The sequence below is a fragment of the Rutilus rutilus genome (genome assembly GCF_951802725.1).
Source record: "Rutilus rutilus genome assembly, chromosome: 8".
NCBI lineage: Eukaryota > Metazoa > Chordata > Actinopteri > Cypriniformes > Leuciscidae > Rutilus > Rutilus rutilus.
The window spans coordinates 11,444,610-11,464,275 of NC_140222.1; the positions used below are offsets into that span (position 1 = coordinate 11,444,610).

The 19,666-nt window shown below is 37.5% G+C and overlaps 1 protein-coding gene across 4 annotated transcripts in view; it reads right to left on the reverse strand.

Annotated features, from left to right (window-relative positions):
• Window positions 1–309: 309 nt before the first annotated feature.
• The window catches only part of LOC311294950 (uncharacterized protein), a 35,916-nt gene continuing 16,559 nt past the window's right edge, over window positions 310–19,666 (reverse strand). For all 4 annotated transcript variants that reach the window (XM_084416069.1, XM_084416071.1, XM_084416070.1 and 1 more), the window contains 6 exons: window positions 19,033–19,434; window positions 18,631–18,690; window positions 18,066–18,173; window positions 7,187–7,285; window positions 1,961–2,029; window positions 310–1,773 (listed from right to left, as the gene is read on the reverse strand). In XM_084416069.1, the coding sequence (XP_084272195.1) occupies window positions 1,962–2,029; window positions 7,187–7,285; window positions 18,066–18,173; window positions 18,631–18,690; window positions 19,033–19,434 (737 nt within the window). In that variant the 3' untranslated portion in view covers window positions 310–1,773; window position 1,961. The remainder of the gene's footprint in view (window positions 1,774–1,960; window positions 2,030–7,186; window positions 7,286–18,065; window positions 18,174–18,630; window positions 18,691–19,032; window positions 19,435–19,666) is intronic.

Genomic DNA, 19,666 nt, shown 5'->3' on the forward strand with positions numbered 1-19,666 from the left:
CTTGGAATTTATGGAATCAAGTTGATAAAGTTAATATAAGATGAAGATGAGATGGTTGATTTTACTTGTTGCTAAAAACATAATAATTGCTGTCAACTGTTTTTTTTTTTTTTTACCTCCATTCAAATATTAAGTTAGCTATATACTCACCAGTCAGTGCAATGCGTATCAAGTGATTTCTCGAATCTAATGCATGATGGGTTTGTTGCATCTTGTCATTTTGTGCACTTTGAGAGGGCTGTTGGGATAAAGCTTGGAGAACTTCACATTTGACTCATTTTGTGGATAAAAAACCCTGCATTTAAAGCATTTAGGCAAGGCAAGTTTATTTATGTAGAACATTTCACACACTATGGCAATTCAAGGTGCTTTACATAGAAAATAATACAAATAATCAAAAAATAAAAGCAAGGGAAATTAAAACAGTGATCAGTTAAACGATTTAAAAATGACACACTCTATGCAGTATTTTATTCTGAACAATGGGTTAGTCATAAAGAATTGAATAATATAATGTTCAAACATACAAAGAGTGCAAAATTTCATAATTTTTCAGTCATAATGAGTCTAAATTTTCAGATGTTTTTAGTACTGGAAGTATTTTTCCTATAATTTTCCATATCTCAGTTTTAAGCCGTGAACCATACCACCAATGAACTGAATCACACTAATACAAACTTTGATTCAAAGCAAAAATATTTATGCAAATTAGAAAAAAAGACAAAGATGTACTTCTTTTTAGGAATTGAGAACGTTTGCCATGATTCTGATTTCCCCCCTTTTTCTTCAGGATTATGGGTAGTGCAGTTCTTTTCCTGTAATTTGGGTATTTAATATATTTTTGTGCATTAAATAAACAGTACATGTCTGCAACAGAAGCATGATCTTCTAAGCTAACAGGTGATCGCTTTTGAAAGGTTTATCTGAACTTCAGACACCGACCGCTGAGCTTTATGACATTATAGAGCCCAGTTTCACAGACAGGGTTTAGATTAAACCAGGATTAGGCCTTAGTTCAGTTAGGATATTTAAGTATCTTTTATAAAAGTAAAAACAATGAAAAAAACCTTGCTGATGTGCATCTTGAGACAAAACAATAGCACTGATATATTTTAAGAGTTGTTAGTGCAAGTTAAAACAGCTCAAACATGCATTTAGTCTGGGACTAAAGCAGGATAATAACACTGCAATACAAGTGAAAATATTCCAGTTCAAAGATCTATGTAATACTGCAACAATTTTACAGAGATAACTGAACTTTAACTTTAAAGCCACTATGAAATCAAAATGAACATTTATGATTATTTTAAGAATATTGCAGTGATTTATCCATGTACATGATTTTTTTAAATCATGCACCCTCGTAATTTTAGTCAAAATAAAAACTCAAAAGGCACTTATTATAATAACTCCTTTGAATAAAGCTATCTGCTAAATGCACTTAGGTTTATAAGCTGCGGATACCACATAATTAAACCAAAGTTTGTTTTATTAACACTTAAGGGTTGAAAAAGCCTTGCAGTAACTTTCTTCACACACAATCATGACACTTAGATCATAATATTACAAACCACACAGTGAATATGATCTATGTTAGTAACAGCTGATTTTACCATTTCCACAGGTAAAGGTACATTCGGAAATGTCAAAGTATTTCAATACGTTACAGCTCAACAGTTGTAATAGGCGTTTTTGTTTAGCTATTTAATTAAAATGGAAATACTGTGGTGGTGATTTGCTGATCCTGAGGGATCCTCGCAGATCATGTTTCAGCTGTAAGAAAATAATTAATCACAGAATGTAAAGAGAAAGAAATGAACACTGATTTAAAATGACAGATCTGTCATCTATCAGTGAATAGGATTATTTCAAATGTTTAAAGATACTTTTGTCATCAGAGTGAAATCAGAGAAATGTGTAATCTTGAGTTTTCCACAATGAAACGCTAGACTCATCTTACCTCAATCTCCAAAACTTTTCTCTGCTTCTTCTAATACATCCAGAACCATTTGTATACTTCTGTCTGTGTCTGATTTGAAAAAAAAAAAACACATAAACAATAAAGGCTAATTTAGCAAAAGAGAGCAAAAGAGACCTCTTGCTATAGTCTCTAGGTGATACTTGCCATTTCTAGATGTAATAAAATATCTTTTGTTAAAACTAGTAAATGTCTTTTATATTTCATTATCTTATTTTCCACAGCATCATACACACATCTGTTCTCAAATAGGTTAACATCTGAGTGAAGGTCAGTGTTTCTAAGGCCGTTTTCACACCTATCTATCGTTTGTTTTGTTCCGAAACAGGGACTTCATTTGTTATAATGTTGCATTTTCTTCTTGGTCTGGTTCGCTTTCACAACGCAACATTTCAACGCGTACCAAACTGTCACATGTGAGTACAACTGTGCTCTTATTGGTCAGCGTTTCCTCTGCGTCATCATCAAGATGATTGACAAGTTTCCTCAATGAGCTTATTGTGGCTTTATTTGTAACTGTCGAGACACACACAAACACTAGGCCTATATAAATGTAGTCGTCATTCCTGCTGTTATACTATATCTGTATTAACTAAAACTCAAACACGCTCTCTGGATCTGCAGCGCTAGAGATGAACTGTGTGAGACTCACGCAACACTAATGAATGTTATAATGCAGTTAGAGCAGGAATCAAGGCTTCTTCAGGACAGCGTTCTGGCACTGAGAAGTGCAATTACACAACATTTAAAGATGAAGAGGAGCTCTTTTAGTTTTCAGCTGTGAAACTGATGTGCTCACTCACAGAATCAGACACTTCTGCTATTTATATAGAACAAGTCCTGTAATGAATTTTAATACCTTTTGGTCCATTTGTTCGGATTACTTTCACACCTCAAGTGAACCTCCCCAGAGTCTGAGCGATTGCTTTGGTCTGGATCCGAGTGCGTTTGATATGTTCACATATGCCTAAACGAACCGAACCAAGGGAGAAACACACCAGGGGCCTCATGTATCAATCTTGCGTACGTGTAGTAAGTTGAAAAATGTAGGTATATAAAATAAAAAGAGGAAAAAAGAAGGGGGTCTCGCCCAGGGTGTAATTCAATGTAGAACCGCCACTGCTCTGTCGTAAAAACGAACTGTTGTCACCCCACCCCCCTCGCCATGAGCAACCCAGCTGATCTGTCAATCCAGCTGAGCAAAGGAACCGGCTATTTCAAAACCAGTTATGTCTACCGAGGCAAGTAAAGCAATATTTTCTTTCCAACTGATGGCGATTTATTTTATTTTATTGTGTTGTCATGCATACTAGTATTTTTACCGGGAACGAACGATATGAATGAGGTTTGTTTGTTTTTGGGAGAGTGGGCATGAGCATAAAAATATATATATATATATATATATCGGAGGCTAATATTTGTCTAAAGTTATATTAGCAAGGTTCATCTAGTAGAATGATGGTTACCTTTGCCTGTCTAAGAAAACATCAGAACATTTTTTCTAGCTCGATCATGATATGTGCAACATGTTTATTGCCTATTATCAGACGCGTTGACTTAGTGACATAAAATAAAAGTGTAAGTTACACAAATAAAACCGACAGAGGAACGGCCAAACAACTACAGAAATCAAACGTGTTTGCTAATGACAATGCCTAACATCAAAGTTATAGTATCTAGTGTAACGTTACTAGTAAGCCCGTAACAGACAGCGATCATAATAAAAACACTTTACAGACAATAGCAAACATCCTGAGTGTGACGGTAGCCAGTCCTTCTGGATTATCCTCACTTAAGTTTCAGCGCCCCCTTTTGTATGTTGATGGACTCACGTACTTGCTTCCTAGTATGCATTGTTGACTGCTGATTGACTATCACCTGTTCTGATTTAACTCTGATCAGTTAACCTATATCTGGCTTGTTAACCTGGTGTCTCTTTGCGCAGTATTGGCTCACTGTTGTGTGCATGTCTGAGCGTTCCTGGTTTTCCTTGTCTACCTGCAGGGGCGCTGCTAAGGACTTTGGGCCCCATGAAAAGAATCTTGACAGGGCCCCCCAACACAGCTGAGACTTTTTTCATATTAATTTACATAAAATCATGCGCTTTTATGGTATTTTGACTATCATTCTCATATATTTAAGTCAATCAGACAATTGAACTCCATCCCATGTCCACACCCGTAATTTGTCCTCTGTAATACTGCACTACTTCAGTACTGTATAATACTGTGCATAGCTGTACATGTGTCATATAGTGTATTCACATATATTTATATTTGGATGTATGTACTGTACATATTTGTACTGTACTCTGGCAATGACAATAAAGTTAATTAATCTAACCTAATATTTTTAACATGACAGTTGAAATGTAACGGAAACACTGAGCACTCTTAATACAATGAAATGTATTTATATTTATTTGCTTCAACACTGATACTGAAATTTCAAAATAAAACTCTTCAATTTAAAAAACAGGAATTACAATCTGTGGTGAAAAAAAATCTCAGCAAGAAAACACCACCATAAAAAAAATTGGCCATATAACATTTCTAATAATTTAAGCAGAACTTGCATAATATACTATATCAAAGAATGGCCAAGGTATAACATAGATGAGTCTGAGTTACTCTATCCACATCATTTCTAATCTCTTGTCCTTGCTTGCTCAACATTTTTAAACAAAAGTCCAACGTCTGACCTTTTCAGCTGCAAAATCATTAATCAAAAAGCATAGCAAGACTGCAAAGCCTTTCTTGAGACATTGTAGACCTCAAGTAGTTTTTTATTAGTTTTAATTTGCTGAATGCCCTCTCCCCACCTGCAACAGTCACTGGCAGTGTGCTAAATAAACGCAAAGCAATGCACACTTCTCCAAAGATGCTTTGCAGCTGCAGCTTACAAATAGCATTTAGGAGTTCAAGAGGTGACAGGTTAGGGGGGAAGTTGGAAGCATATACACGGTTTAGGTGTCTTACTTGATTTTCAAAATCAGGAGTTAGATCACTGGAATACTTAGTGATCAGTGGTTGGCACACAGAAGAGATTTTGTCCTCATTAATCTGCCCAACTTTCAGAACCGCATAAAACTCGTTCACAATATCAGCAATTCTCTGGAACCTAGTGTCTAAGTCACTGATGATACTATCCATAGCAGTGTAAAACACAGTATTCCGAAACTCTGTTTCTGAATCTTCCTGAGTTGTCTCCTCTTCACAGGTTTCATCATGGAATCTCTTTCTTTTCTTCTTGCGACTGCACTCCTTGCTTAACAGAGGAGTAACATGAGCTTCTCTAGCTATCAACTTTGCCTCAGCTACGAGAGACCCCCATGCATCTCTCAGAGACTGCATCTCTTCTGTCAAGGCTCTGATATTGACTGCCTCAATGTCAAGTGAGATTTTCCCTGACTGGAGAATAACATTCCTGTCATCAATGCTTTGCAGTACTTTCAGCCAGATGGTGAGAAGAAGAATAGCATCAAAGGACATGAAGTATTTTCTGAGACCATTAGCATCTGATCTTGCTTCATTGGTGAGACTGCAAGTCATTAGTATGCTATCAAGTGCATTGATGACAGAAGGTAGGTGCTTTGCCACAGGTTTAACAGCCTCAATCCTTGCACTCCAGCGGGTATCAGATAGCTGATGCAATGAGCAACCTGTTTGCTCTTTGTAGATTGCCCAGCGCTCTGGGCTGCTACTTACAAATGTGTACAGGCGATTTATGCAGCCAAAAAAGGTGGATACATCTGGACTTGATTGTGCAGCATGTACGCCGACAAGATTTAATGTATGAGAGGCACAAGGTGAATAAGTAGCTAGCTTGTTTTTCCTCAGTATTTCAGCTTGGACTCCCTTTACCTTCCCTGACATATTTGCCCCATTGTCATATCCCTGTCCTCTGCAATCACTGATGTCAATCCCATGCTCACAAAGAACAGACTCAACCATCTCAGCTATCTCTCTCCCTGTCTTTTTGTAAAAATCCTTGAATTCAAGGAACCTCTCGGTGATCTCCCACTCGTCTTTTTCTTTGTCATATTTGACATACCGTAGTACCAACACGTTTTGCTCTGTATGGGAAATGTCTGGTGTGGCATCGGCGATGACTGCATAATAGATGGCATCCTCCCTTTCCTGTAGAATTCTTTTCAGAACTCGTCTGCCACATAAGTTGATGAACTCATTTTGACTTTCAGAGCTAAGATAATGTGTTAGCCTGGTTTGTTTTCCTTCTTTTTGTTTTTGTTTGTTGTCCCTGATTTTTTGAAAGTGCTCTTTCAGCAGAGGATCATAATGTGACAAAAGCTCCAGTGTGCCTAGGAAATTGCCATTATGAACATCATCTAAGTCGCTTGTTTTGCCTCTGAAAGGCAGGTTTCTTGATGCCAGGTGTAGGGTAACATCTAACAGTCTCTCCAGGATGGCCCTATTTTTCTCAATTTCTGTTTGGAACTCCCTGTTTAACAGAGAGTCTATACCTTTATCTTGTAAAACAGATCTTTGCAGATTTTTCCATCTTAAGTAGCAGTCTCTGTGTGCATCACTCCTCTCATGGATTGGGAGTTTATTGTACATGCGACGCCACCTCACATGACACATTTTAAACCCATTTTGACAGGCCAGTGCACTACAGGAAGGCTTTTTCTGTATATTGGAGAAAAGCACACATGGTATGCAATAAAGTGACTGATTGCTTTGACTAAAAGTAAGCCAGTCTCTCTTAATTTTTTCTCTCTTATTGGCTGACTTTGTATAATTCAAGTATTCAGGGAACGGCTTCCCCCCTGAATCGCATGGCATTTCCACTTTCTTTTCTCTCATGGTCACAGCCAATTTTCTGACTATGTCCTCCCTATCCTGATCAGTACAAACTGCTGGCCACAAACCAGGGTCGTTTGTCACAAGATTTTCTTCCCTTTCAAATCCCTCAACATTCAGTCCATCCTCGGCATCTGAATTCTCATCTCCATCTTCACTCTCTGCCATCTGTCTCTCACTTGCATCTATACCCTCTTCCATCTCTTCCTCCACTTCCTCAGTTCTCCCTGACAAACAGGAAGAGGGTCCTGGAACTGACAAAGTATATAGCATTTCCTATAGCCAATATTTTCCACTCTACAGATGCCTCTTATATTTTGTGTGTATCACTTTAAGTTTCAGACATTAATGTGTTGCCAGTAAACCAATACTAATAGCCGCTCACCTTCTTCTTCATGTTGGAGCGCAGGGGCTGATCCAGGGGATGCTGGAGTTAGGGGTTGGGAGACAGCCGGACCAGTTGCTGCTGCTGGTTCATTTGACTCTGTTTGGAACGAGGCATGATTTTAACAAAGTGCGTTTGACTGCATTGAACGTTTAACTAAAACTGTGTATTGTTATTTTTTCCAGCGTTTTCTTGACCTAACATGGGGAGAAAATTGAGTTCCCTTATCATGCACTTTTAACACTAGAACGGCCACCAGCAGTCATTTTAACCGCAACATTTACACTAGAACGAACAAGGCGTCATTTTGACTGTTTTGAAATTGCATATAGTCAATAACTTTGTCTAAATAAATCACAAAGTCTTGCTGCTCCCTGACTTTTCCTAAAACTACATGAATTTTCAGTAAAACTAGTTTAAATATTTATTGTGTGAATAAAAACAGAAATATAATAATTTCTACCTATAACGTCCACAGGCAGTCATTTTGCGCTGTTTAAATGGAGTTTTGCCAGCGGCCTGGATCAGATAATGAAAGTATTATGTGAAGATGTTTGGCAGAGATGAATCATGCTGTATTTGACAATATAGGGGACATTTGTGCGTACGCACAGAAAAGTGTCTACGATCATTGTCACGGGCGGACGGTCCACTAACAATTTAGGCCTACTTACAAACCCACCTTTTCTTGAGAAATATTGGGTAACATACTGTCGACCCTTTGCCTCTTTTACTTCTCTTATTTTTTTCTCTTTACATTTTTGACTTCCAGATTTTTGAGGCATTTTCACTTCCTCCTCTGCCGGCGCTATAAGTGAAGTCAGAGAATGTCGGGCTCTGGTGAAGTCAAGCTGTTTGTGTTGCCTTGGTTACTGGATACAATTTGGGCGGACTGGACCATTTTATGATAATCGAGAGGGGGAGAGGGGCCCACGGACGTTTGTGTTTCCTAAACAAATAAATTTTTTGACACCAGGAAACAGCAAATAGTATAATTTAAAGTTAATAATTTTTACTATCAATTTTTTTTTTTTAGCACCACAATTTTATTGGGGGCTTCTCTGGGCCCCCTCTTAGTCATGGGCCCCGAGAATCGTCATCCTTTACCCCCCCTTTACAGCGCCCCTGTCTACCTGTGTCTTGACTCTTGCCTTGCCTGGATCTCTCTGATTGTCTGCAGCCTGCCTAGTGACCCTCTGCCTGTTTCTGGATTCCGTTTGCCTGCAGCCTGCCCATGATCTCCAGCCTGGTTCTCGACATGCCTTTGTTTAACCCTGAATCTGTTGATGCTGAATCTAATCTTTGACTGAGTCTTATTTAATAAATTGTTGCAGTTGGATCTGCCTCTGTCATCTCATTCATAACACTGAGGTCACAATTACTAGAATTTTAAATATTAAACACAGTTTATTCCAAAGACACTTACAAGTGCAACAGCAATAAGGCCAGGTCAGCATCTGTTTTGCAGGCTTCTGTTTCTCTCAGTTCTCGCCATTCTGAAAAAGCCGGTCCGATATTTAACTTTACTCGAGTCTGACTTATTGCTCGGTCAGTGTCCCGTTTCCTCTTTCGTTGATCCTCCGACAAATATTTCCTAGCTTTCTGCTTCTTTTTACAGGCTCAGCCATAACTAAATCTATCGTTGCCCTTTGCTTAGCTAGCCGGTGCTTGAATGGGGGCGTGTAATTACGTGTGCAGTGCCGTCAAGCAATTCGTTACATCGCGAGACCTGATATCACGCGATACTTCCTGACACCGACCCGCGTCCCAAAGTTGCAAGTGAGTTTTTTCCGCTCTCAGGCACCAGGGGGGTGCGAAACCACCACCATTCAACCCGAAATAAGTAATATAACCATTCCACTGACTCCGAAGCTGTTCAGTTAAGGTTAAAAAGTTACCTAGATCCCCTTTAATTAAACTTTGCCAGAGCTTGCAGCAAGTACTCCTGTTGCACAGCGTGTCTGTTATCATTCTACAGGAGTGGTTAATTCACATCACCCATTCAGGCTTCTCAGTCCTGAAGCGGGTAACAAACGCACAAAAACTTTGCGTACGCCAGCTTTCACGCTCACGGTCGTATGTACTAACAGTGAAATTAACGCGAGAATGTGCGTTCCTCCACGCCAATTTCATGTCTGTCTGGCGTATACATTTCTCATTGTTTTTGTCCGTTGGCGACTCTTACAGGCAATGAAGTGAAGCTGCAAACATTACACAACGAATTGTTCTACAAGTCTATCACACCACCAACCATGGGAAGCTTTGCTATTAATTTGCTATTTAATTTGCATCGGAGACCGATGTGTCCGAGAGCGCACTCGAAAGTGCGCGAGAAAGACCGATGTGTCCGAGAGAGACCGGTGTGTTGGAGAGCGCGCTCGATAGTGCGCGAAAGAGACCGAATGTGTTCGAGCATAATATAGTTTGTTTATAAATAAATTACACACTTCAGCATTTGAATAATATATGTATCATATTGGTATCATCTGCAACGTTTTAATTAGTTTACATGGTTATGAAACAAAACTCCAAAATAACCTGCAGAGAACGTTCCCAGAACACATCTGACCGGTTGTGAACACGTGCGGCAAACACGACTAGAATTTGGCTTAAATAACCTCTGATGGTGACGTTCTCTGTAGGTTATAGAATTAGCATTAAAATAGTGTGAATTAGTGTGCAATATTTTATAATAATAATTTAATCATTTAGTGTCCATTTAATTCATTTAACTTTTTTTTTAAAAGTAACGCAATAGTTACTTTCCCTGGTAATTAGTTACTTTTGTAATGATGTAACTCAGTTACTAACTCAGTTACGTTTTGTGAGAAGTAACTAGTAACTAATTACATTTTTAAAGTAACTTGCCCAACACTGCTTTTATGTAGCCAGCATAGGATGCAAATGAAAATAAAATTTGATATGTGATATTTAAACTGTGTATTATTAATTAATATTGTTACATATCTTGTTCCTGCTTTATACATTTTAACCAGTGCTAATTTAAATAAAATGAATGAATATAAATGGATGAATAAACAAAAATGTTGCCCAGTTGTTATTTTCTTTATTTGTCTTTATTTTTTATATTTACAATGAATGGTTAGTTACCTTCACATCATTAGAAATGGGTGTCTCAACTGTACCACATATGGGTACAGTTGAGAGACAAAGTTGAGACAAAAAGCACCTTATTTTTTATGAGCTGATTGTGGAAAATATAAACTACTTGTGGGTATTATTGATTGATAATATCTTAGTCTACAAGCTAATGTAATGTCATGTGGCGTGTCATGTGGAAATTCACTTCTTTTCAATGTCTATTTTTGTGTGAAAAATCAAAACGCAAAAAGTGTCTCAACTGTACTCAGTCTACTGTACAGTGCGACTTTCAGATCCCACCGCATTGACGGCATCAACCAAACTCTCCCACTCATATTTTTTCCTTTTGATATTAATTCCGGAGGACAAAGTTCCAAATAAAAAAAATAAAAATTTCTCACCTCCGTGCTACCTTTTTTATCTCCGATAGTAGCACCTCCAATTCACTTTCTGTAAAGTTTAATTTCTTGCCGTCATTTTCTTACTGCTTTCTTTTGCCAAAGTGGACTCATTACCATATTTAAATTAGTTTAATTAAGGGAGGAGACTGGGTGGGGCGTTGTGCTCGTGCATGTGCGCTCAATTTTACGTTGACTGGTATGTACAAAGAGAATATGCGTGGGATCCTTCGTCGTACGCAGAGATTCATACATCTGGGTTTTTTTGTGCGTACACACATTTACAGTTTTGTCCGTACGCAATGTTTTAGTATGAATTCAACGCAAGTCTTTGTACATGAGGCACCAGGTCCCGAAACAAACACTCAGGCGTGAAAACACCCGAAGAAAATACTAGGCCTATTTGTAAAGCTTTTCTGTAAAGTGTAGTCAGGAAAATTAGAAAGTCAGTCAGAAAAACAATTAAATCATTTTATTAGGGCCCAAGCCCTGAAAGGGCGAAGGCCCTATTGTTTTCGGTAGGATTATTAGGGCCCAAGCCCTGAAAGGGCGAAGGCCCTATTGTTTTCGGTAGGATTATTATTATTATTATTATTATTATTATTATTATTATTTTTCTGTCAACCTTTCGGGCACTTTTGGGGCCTTTAACATGCTCGAAAACTCTTGAAATTTTGCACACAGGTCAGAACCCGGGCTGAAGCTGGTACCCGGGCGTGGCAGGGGGGCTCAACAGCTCCCCCTTGAACGCGGTCCGAAAACTTGGTCCATAAATCAGACACGCTTGCATATAATAATATGAAACTCAATACACATATAGATCTCATCGGGCCAAACAACTTCCGTACTTTTACTTTTTACGCCAGCCCAACAGGAAGTCGGCTATTTAGGGTTGTTTGGAAACGCATGCTGTGGAATTTAATGTACTCCTCCTAGGGAATTCATCGATTCGCCTCCAAACTCGGTGTGCATGAAGTCAAGACATTGAGGATGCTAAATTGCGGACGGATTTTTGATATCTCGAACGGTTTGATTGTGGCGAGGAAACAAATTTATGGCGAAAAAATGAAACAGGAAGTGTGTTATAACTTCTGCATACATTAACTGATCTTGATGAAACTTCAGCAGTGTGTTCGTTGTAAGAGGCCGATCGCACAGATGTGACTATTGTGAGTGTTACGACCCGTGAGGTCTGTGGGTGTTGTGTGTGTGTGTGTGTGTGTGGGTGTGTCGCGCTCTCTCTCCTGCAGGTGTCTGGAGGTTGACACGGATAACCCCGCAGCTGAAGCTGATCAGTGGAAATCAGTGAGGCGTATAGACAGGGCTAGTGAAGTTGTCTGGAGAAGAGATCTCTTCCTTTTGTCTTGACGTCTGTGTGGATTACCGATGTGGAACCGCTGTGTGGACTATGAGATCGGCAGGGTGCAGCAGATCGAGATCTCTTTCTTTTCCCTTGAAGTCTGTGTGGATTATTAAACTGGGACTACTGTGTGAACCGGTGTGTGGACTGTAAGATCGGCTGGGTGCAGCCGATCGCGATCTTTGCCCAGCACCGTCTGTGTGAAGTCAGCTGTCGGACCAGTGTTCGTGATCAGCAGGGGAGGTGGGGTGAGCAGTGGGCTATCCTCGTGTGTATTTTCATCTGCGCGGTGGGAGCCGTGGAGATTGTGTGTTGTGTTGTTTATATTTTTCTCGTTAGTGTTTAAGTTTTTGTTAGTTCATCAATAAATATCCAAACTTGACACCTGTTTCGAGTCATCCTTGAGTTTTTCCATCCTGGGTAGATTTATTTGTATGTCCCAAACCCCTAGACAAGCCGGGGACATAACAGTGAGTCAAAGTTATAGCGCCACCAACAGGCAGCAGGAAGTACATCACTATTAAAATGCTTTGAAATCACTGTCTTATTTTTACCCGATTTGCTTCAAACTTTATGTGTACAATGTAGACACACGGCAGATGTAAACCTGTGAAAGGATTATTGATATCTTAGATACTGTTGCCGTGGCAACGCATCAAACTTTAATATTCTTTTTTTATGCTTTTGAGACTCTTAACATACTTGAAATTGCATGAAACTCGACAGACACATCACATTTATTATCCAGTAGACATGTGCAAAGTTTCAGAAACGGGCGTGGTGAGGGGCTCAGTAGCGCCACCTTTAGTCATAAGTGGGGGGGTTAGTTTTATCAACAGCAACAAAACTTGGTATGTGTATTGTTCTCATCAAGACGGACAACTTTCTAATTTACATGAACCATCTCCGACCAACAGGAAGAGAGATATTTTGGTTTGAATGTGGATTTTCTGAAGAATTTTCTCTCCCTCTCTCTGTGTCTGTGTGTGTGTGAGGGGAGGGGGGGATTTGACTATTGCTTTTATATTGTTAATCAAGGTTTCAGGGGCTTTTGGGGTCCTTAACGTGCTCAAAAACTCTTGAAACTTTGCACACAGGTCAGAACCCACGGCCATCAGGGCCGGGCTGAAGCTGGTACCCGGGCGTGGCTGGGGGGCTCAACAGCGCCCCCTTGAACGGGGTTTCTAAAACTTGATCCATATATCAAACACGCTCGCATGAATTAATATGAAACTCGATACACATATAGATCTCATCGGGCCGAACAACTTTACCCCAGTCAAGTTTTACGCCAGCCCAACAGGAAGTCGGCTATTATGGGTTGTTTGGAAAACGCTTGCTGTGGAATGTGAAATACTCCTCCTAGAAAATTCACCGTGTCCCCTTCAAACTCGGTGTGCATGTAGTCAAGACTTTGAGGATGCTAAATTGCGGACGGATTTTTGATATCTCGAACGGTTTGGCCGTGGCGAGGAATCGAATTTATGGCGAGAAAAGAGAAACACGAAGTGGAATAACTTCTGCATACATTAACTGATCTTGATGAAACTTCAGCAGTGTGTTCGTGGTAAGAGGCCGATCAGATGGATGTAGCTATTGTGAGTCAAAGTTATAGCGCCACCAACTGGCAGCAGGAAGTGTGTCACTTTCAACATGCTTTTGACAAAAGTAGGGGGGTTAGTTTTAACTACAGTAAAGAAAAAATAGTTTGTATATTGTTCTCATCAAGCCGGACAACTTTCTAAGTTACATTCAATAGCTCTGGCCATCAGGAAGTCAGATATTTTGGTCTAAATGTGAATTTTTTTGCAAAATCAGCCTCTGAATTTTTAGCCACTCCTCTTAAACTATTTATTTTATTCGTACCAAACTTTTTCAACATGATGAAACTACATTAAATATGCTAAATTGTGAATGGATAATAAATATCTCAAACGGTTTGCTATGGCGAGGGATTAAATAATGTCCAAAAAGGAAACAGTAAAAATCTTCTAAAAATGTAATTATATACCATTTATTTCTATATAAAAGTATACAAATATCACAACTAAACCCATTTTATTCTGTTTTTGCAATTCAAGAAGAATGAAAAAGTTAAAACAGGCTATTTAGTGCTATTTGGTTCAACAAAAAAGCAAACATAGGGCTATACTGCCCTCTTGTGTCCAAAAGGACATCAAAATAGTATATAAAACTTTTTTACCAGGTAGGCCAATATTGTATTTAAATATACATTTATTAGGTATGTGTCTGAGGATATTTTCCCACCGGTTAATCGACGTGTGATACGAGTGGGTGCTTTTAAATCGCTAATATAATAGTGTAAGAAAAATAATGATAATGTTGCACACACAAATCACACAAATGTGGGAAAGAATGATGCTTTTAAACAACACTAAACCGCCATTAGGTGTCGCCAGGCATCCATCTTAATAAGCGAGTCATTGATTCATTCGTTCAAACGATTTGTTCGAATGAGTCGATCATGATTAAGACAGATGTTTATGGATTGATCATTCAATCTTTGAGTCAACCGATTCGTCAAAAATGCTGAATCGTTCATTTATGAGAAAACACGTGATGCGTGATGGTTCTGCCGTGATCTTTGTTTAACTATTTTCGCTGCTGAAACAGAACAAAAACAGTCAACATTGCATCTAAAATGTAAGTGACTTAATTGTAACTGTTTATTAACCTGTTGTATGAAATCTAGGGGTGGGAGAAAAAATTTATTCTTAGATGCATCGCGATGCGGACGTGGACGATTCTGAATCGATTCACAAATGTCAAAAAATCGATTCTCTAAAAAAAATATTTTTCTAATAACGTAATATTGATGGAAGGCAAAAGGCGGAACTCTAAGCGGACATGCGTGCAGTCTGTGGCGCGCACATAACAGAGAAGTTTCTTCTGCTCACCAAGGCTGCATTTATTTGATTAAAAATACAAACAAAAACAGTAATATTGTAAAATATTATTCCAATTTAAAACAGCTGCTTTCTATTTTAATATATTTTAAACTGTTATTTATTCCTGTGATCAAAGCTGAGTTTTCAGCATCATTACTCCAGTCGTCACTGTCACATGATCCTTCAGAAATTATTCTAATATGATGATTGATACTCAAGAAACATTCATTATTATTTTAAATGTCGAAAACAGTTGTGTACAGTCTTTGATGAATAGAAAGTTCAAAAGAACAGCATTTATCTGAAATCTAAAGCTTTTGAAACGTTAAACACTACCGCTCAAAAGTTTTGGGTTAGTAATAATTAAAATTTTATTTTTTGGGGAAATAAATAAAATAAATCAGTACTTTTATTTATGAAGGATGAGTTAAACTGATCAACAGTTACAGTAAAGACATTTATAATGTTAAAAATATATATATTTGAAATATATGCTGTTCTTTTGAACTTTACATTCATCAAAGCATTTTGAAAAAAAAAAAATCTGTACACAACTGTTTTCAACATTGAAAATAATAATGAATATTTATTGAGCATCAATCATCATATTAGTATGATTTCTGAAGGATCATGTGACACTGAAGACTGGAGTAATGATGCTGAAAACTCAACTTTGATCACAGAAATGAATTACTATGTAAAATATTTAAAAATTGAAAACAGCTGTTTTAAATTGGAATAATATTTCACAATATTACTGTTTTTGTTTGTATTTTTAATCAATAAATGCAGCCTTGGTGAGCAGAAGAGACTTCTCCTAAAAACATTAAAAATCTTACTGACCCCAAACTTTTGAACAATAATATATATACATATATATATATATATATATATATATAAAGGCACCGGGGTTGCGGTGCCACCGGCTTGGGCCCGTAATCGCTGCTCGCAGCTATATTTTTTTTTATATTTGTATTAATAGTATTATGTGTTAATTATTACTGTGTTAATATTGTAATGATTTCTGATTGGACAACAGGAATGAATCACAAACATCTCACAGTGTTTGTTCATTTTCACCAGATCGAAGGCCTTGCTGAAAGGAAACACAGAGTTCTGTTCACATGGTTGATCTAGTTGCTACTGTGTGCCAGTAACAAAACTCAGTGCAGGTCTACCTTTGAAAACTCTGAGAAATGCAGTCATTATTTTACACTCATAAGCACTGACTGTATTAACCTGTATTTAACCAGATTAAAAACCTTTTCCTTTTCCTGTTCTTAAATTGTGCAGTGTGCAGATGTTTCATGAGCATGCAGATGTTTCATGCTGTATTTATAATAATACTATTTTTTAAATGTATACTATATTTATAATTAAACACCTAAGTTTCTGTCATTACTGTTCAGAATGATACACGGTTTGTTCTTCAGTCTAAAGCTAAAAGCACAGGATCAGTGCTGGATTCAATATTTCAGTATTAATGCTGTTTCTTTTGTAACGCTGTTTAATATTGAATATCTGTAATACCATCATTATGATGAAGGCACGTCAAGACACAAACAAGCTGCAGAGATCAAACACTGCAATCTGTTATCTGCAATAACTGTGTTTGAGTTTGAGTTTTACACACACAGATGCAGTTCACAGTGGGTCAGTATCTGCCATTCATCTGTTATTGTCAAGGTGGGGGAAGTCGTTTTTGAAATATGTTGGCCAATGTTTGTTTATGCATGCATGGTACAATTAAATGGTATAATTTATAATCATCTCATACATCTGTTTTGTAACTTTAAGTGTAACCATAACAATATTTTGTAAACCTTTTCAATTACAACTAATGTGCTAACTAGTTTTGATTTGGTATTGACTTTGAAGTGCTACCTATTGCAATACAATATTGTCTCTCTCTATCGCAACGCTCTCCCACATATAAGCTATTATAACTGCGCTTATTTCTGTCGTTGGTATAAGTGGCAGTGGGTGGAACAGACTAGAAATCTGCAGTTTTCTACCATCTTGCTAATAACGTTTCTTTAGTCATTCAGCCGTCTCGCAGACTGAACCACTGCAGGAATCCACCCTTACAGGGCTATAACTGAAGAGGTGTCATAGTAAGAATAAACCGTGAATTCAGATTGAATGGCGGTTGAATAAAAACACATTTACAGCATTAAACAGTTTATTCAAAAACAAAACAGATTTATTTGAATGTTTAATGTTAATGTATTTTAATGTTTTTCTTTATGATTGAATAAACTACAATCGCATGATGCAACATTTGCCATGATTCTATGGTTTTTCTTGGGTTGTGTAATTTTTAAATGTGCAATTTGTCAATGAAAAGCATTTGTGCACGTTGAATGTGGAATACTGACTGAAAGCTTCAACAGAACCAGCCTACCTTAACTTCAGTTATAAAGGTTTAAATACAGAATCATCAAAAGTCAGTTTCTTTATGCATACAATTACGATTTTAACTTCCAGAACCCATAACAGAAGAAATGCTGCGATTCAAGTTTTAAAGATATTATTATAGCTCTTTTCTCTGTGGACAGAGACTGGAAGATGATGTCATCTTCTGAGGGACAGTGAAAGTTCTTACAGTGAGTTTGTGTCCTTGTTTTACAGTCACTGACTCATTCATCTGCTGATGTCTTAGTTACTGTTAAATGACCTATTTAGGTTTTTTTTTCATCCTTCTAACAAATCGCAAAATATTTGTTGTATACATTTATCAGAAAGGCCGGGTTATACAAGTTATTTGTGATTTAAATACAAATATTTAGAAAAAAAATATGATTTCATGCACTTCAACAAAATTAATGAGAGAAAGTACAAAGTCACTTTCATTTTCCATTTTAAAAGTCTTCAACAAGCACTTAACTAATACACAACCATAAAAATACTTGCTACAACAAAACTATGATTAACTACTGATATTCCTCCATTCGTTCCTTTGGATAAAAGCAACTGCTCGAACATTAAATGTACTGCAGGTTTCTAAGTTGCAACTATCAGATATTTAAATCAGCTAAAGTTGGAATGTAGTTTGTACATTTAAAATAAGGTTGAAATGTTTTACAAAGTGAAATGTTGTAAATACTTGCCATTTCTGGGGCTCCTCCTGCAGTGATAGTAAATCACACCAGCAACTGCAGCAAACACCAGCAGAACAACAACTATTCCTGCAACAGCAGCTGAAGATAGACCTGAACCTGGATCAGATCAAGAGAAACAGACATTAGTGTGAGTGAATCTGACTGTGTGTTTACCATATTCATCAGATATATTCTCTCTATGAACACGTTTACCAGTGAGATTTACTTACTCCTCTGTTCACATATACATTGTATTTATAAATACATTGTCATTTTTAAAGTGATTATAAAAGATTTGGAGACAGAAACATTTTTTTAGATGCTTTTCCTGATTTATGCATTTATTTACTTATTTTATTTTAAATTTGCCTGTGTATATCCTATGCTATTTGTTAAACCAAAGTGAGTTGTGTGCTGATAATCTTGGCCAGGACACTCTTGCAAAACTGATTTTTAATCTCAATATGCTTTCTTTCCTGGTAAAATAAAGGTTGTTATAATAATAATAATAATAATAATAATAAATTTTATGCAATTATAAATAGATAAAAAAGGAAGGTAGGATGAAATATACTCATGTCAGTCTCCTGCTCATTTGGTGCCATTTCGAATGCTTTATTGGTCTTGTCAGCAACTGGAAAACACGAGAATACAAATAGAGATACAAAAAGAACACAAGAATTGATGTAAAAGAAATAGATCATTATGGTGGCAATGACATTATGGCGGCGGGACTTGCTTTTTATTATTATATTGTTCTGTTTAATGTCTGAATGTTGAAAACTGCCAGGAATCAGTTTGTGCTGTAAATCACGTTGTTAGATATGAACAATAACATAGAGGAAAAGACAATAAACAAACATGTCTGAATGTCACCGTTTAAAATCATTTATTTACAGTATTCAATCTGTAAAATACTTTATTTATATAAAATACTTACTTTAAATAACAGGGTTAATAACATTGAGTGACTCACCAGTGACAGAAACACTGAATGTTTTTATGGTGTAATCATGAGTGCTGCTGATCTTTCTGATGATTTTTGTGCTGTCACACTTGCGGTTTCTGTTCAAGCTTTGTCTGGTTCCTGAACTCTTGCTTCTGATCAGCTCTGTTTCATATCGTCCAGCATGTTCAGATCTGATGTTCATGATGGTCAGAGATCCAGTCTCATAGTCCACCTCCAGTCTGTCTCTGAATCTCCCGTCTTCTCCATCAAATAAACAGCTCTTACTGGCCTCTCCACTGATCAGAGCTATGAGAATGTTGTTGAAATAGCACAGCATCTTGTCATCTTTTCCTTTGGTAACACCAGTGTTTAGAGTAACAGAATCTCCCTCCATCACTTTCACTTCATCTGTTTCAGCACTGAACACACCTGAAGACACAAATTAACAGTTATTAGTCTCTCTCTCTGTGTGTGTGTGTGTGTGTGTGTGTGTGTGTGTGTGTGTGTGTGTGTGTGTGTGTGTGTGTGTGTGTGTGTGTGTGTGTGTGTGTGTGTGTGTGTGTGTGTGTGGTAGAGAAATATTTGCAGCATCAGATATTTTGACCCTGGTAAATAGGGGAAATATTTTAACTAATAGATATCAGCATATTTCCTCTGTTGA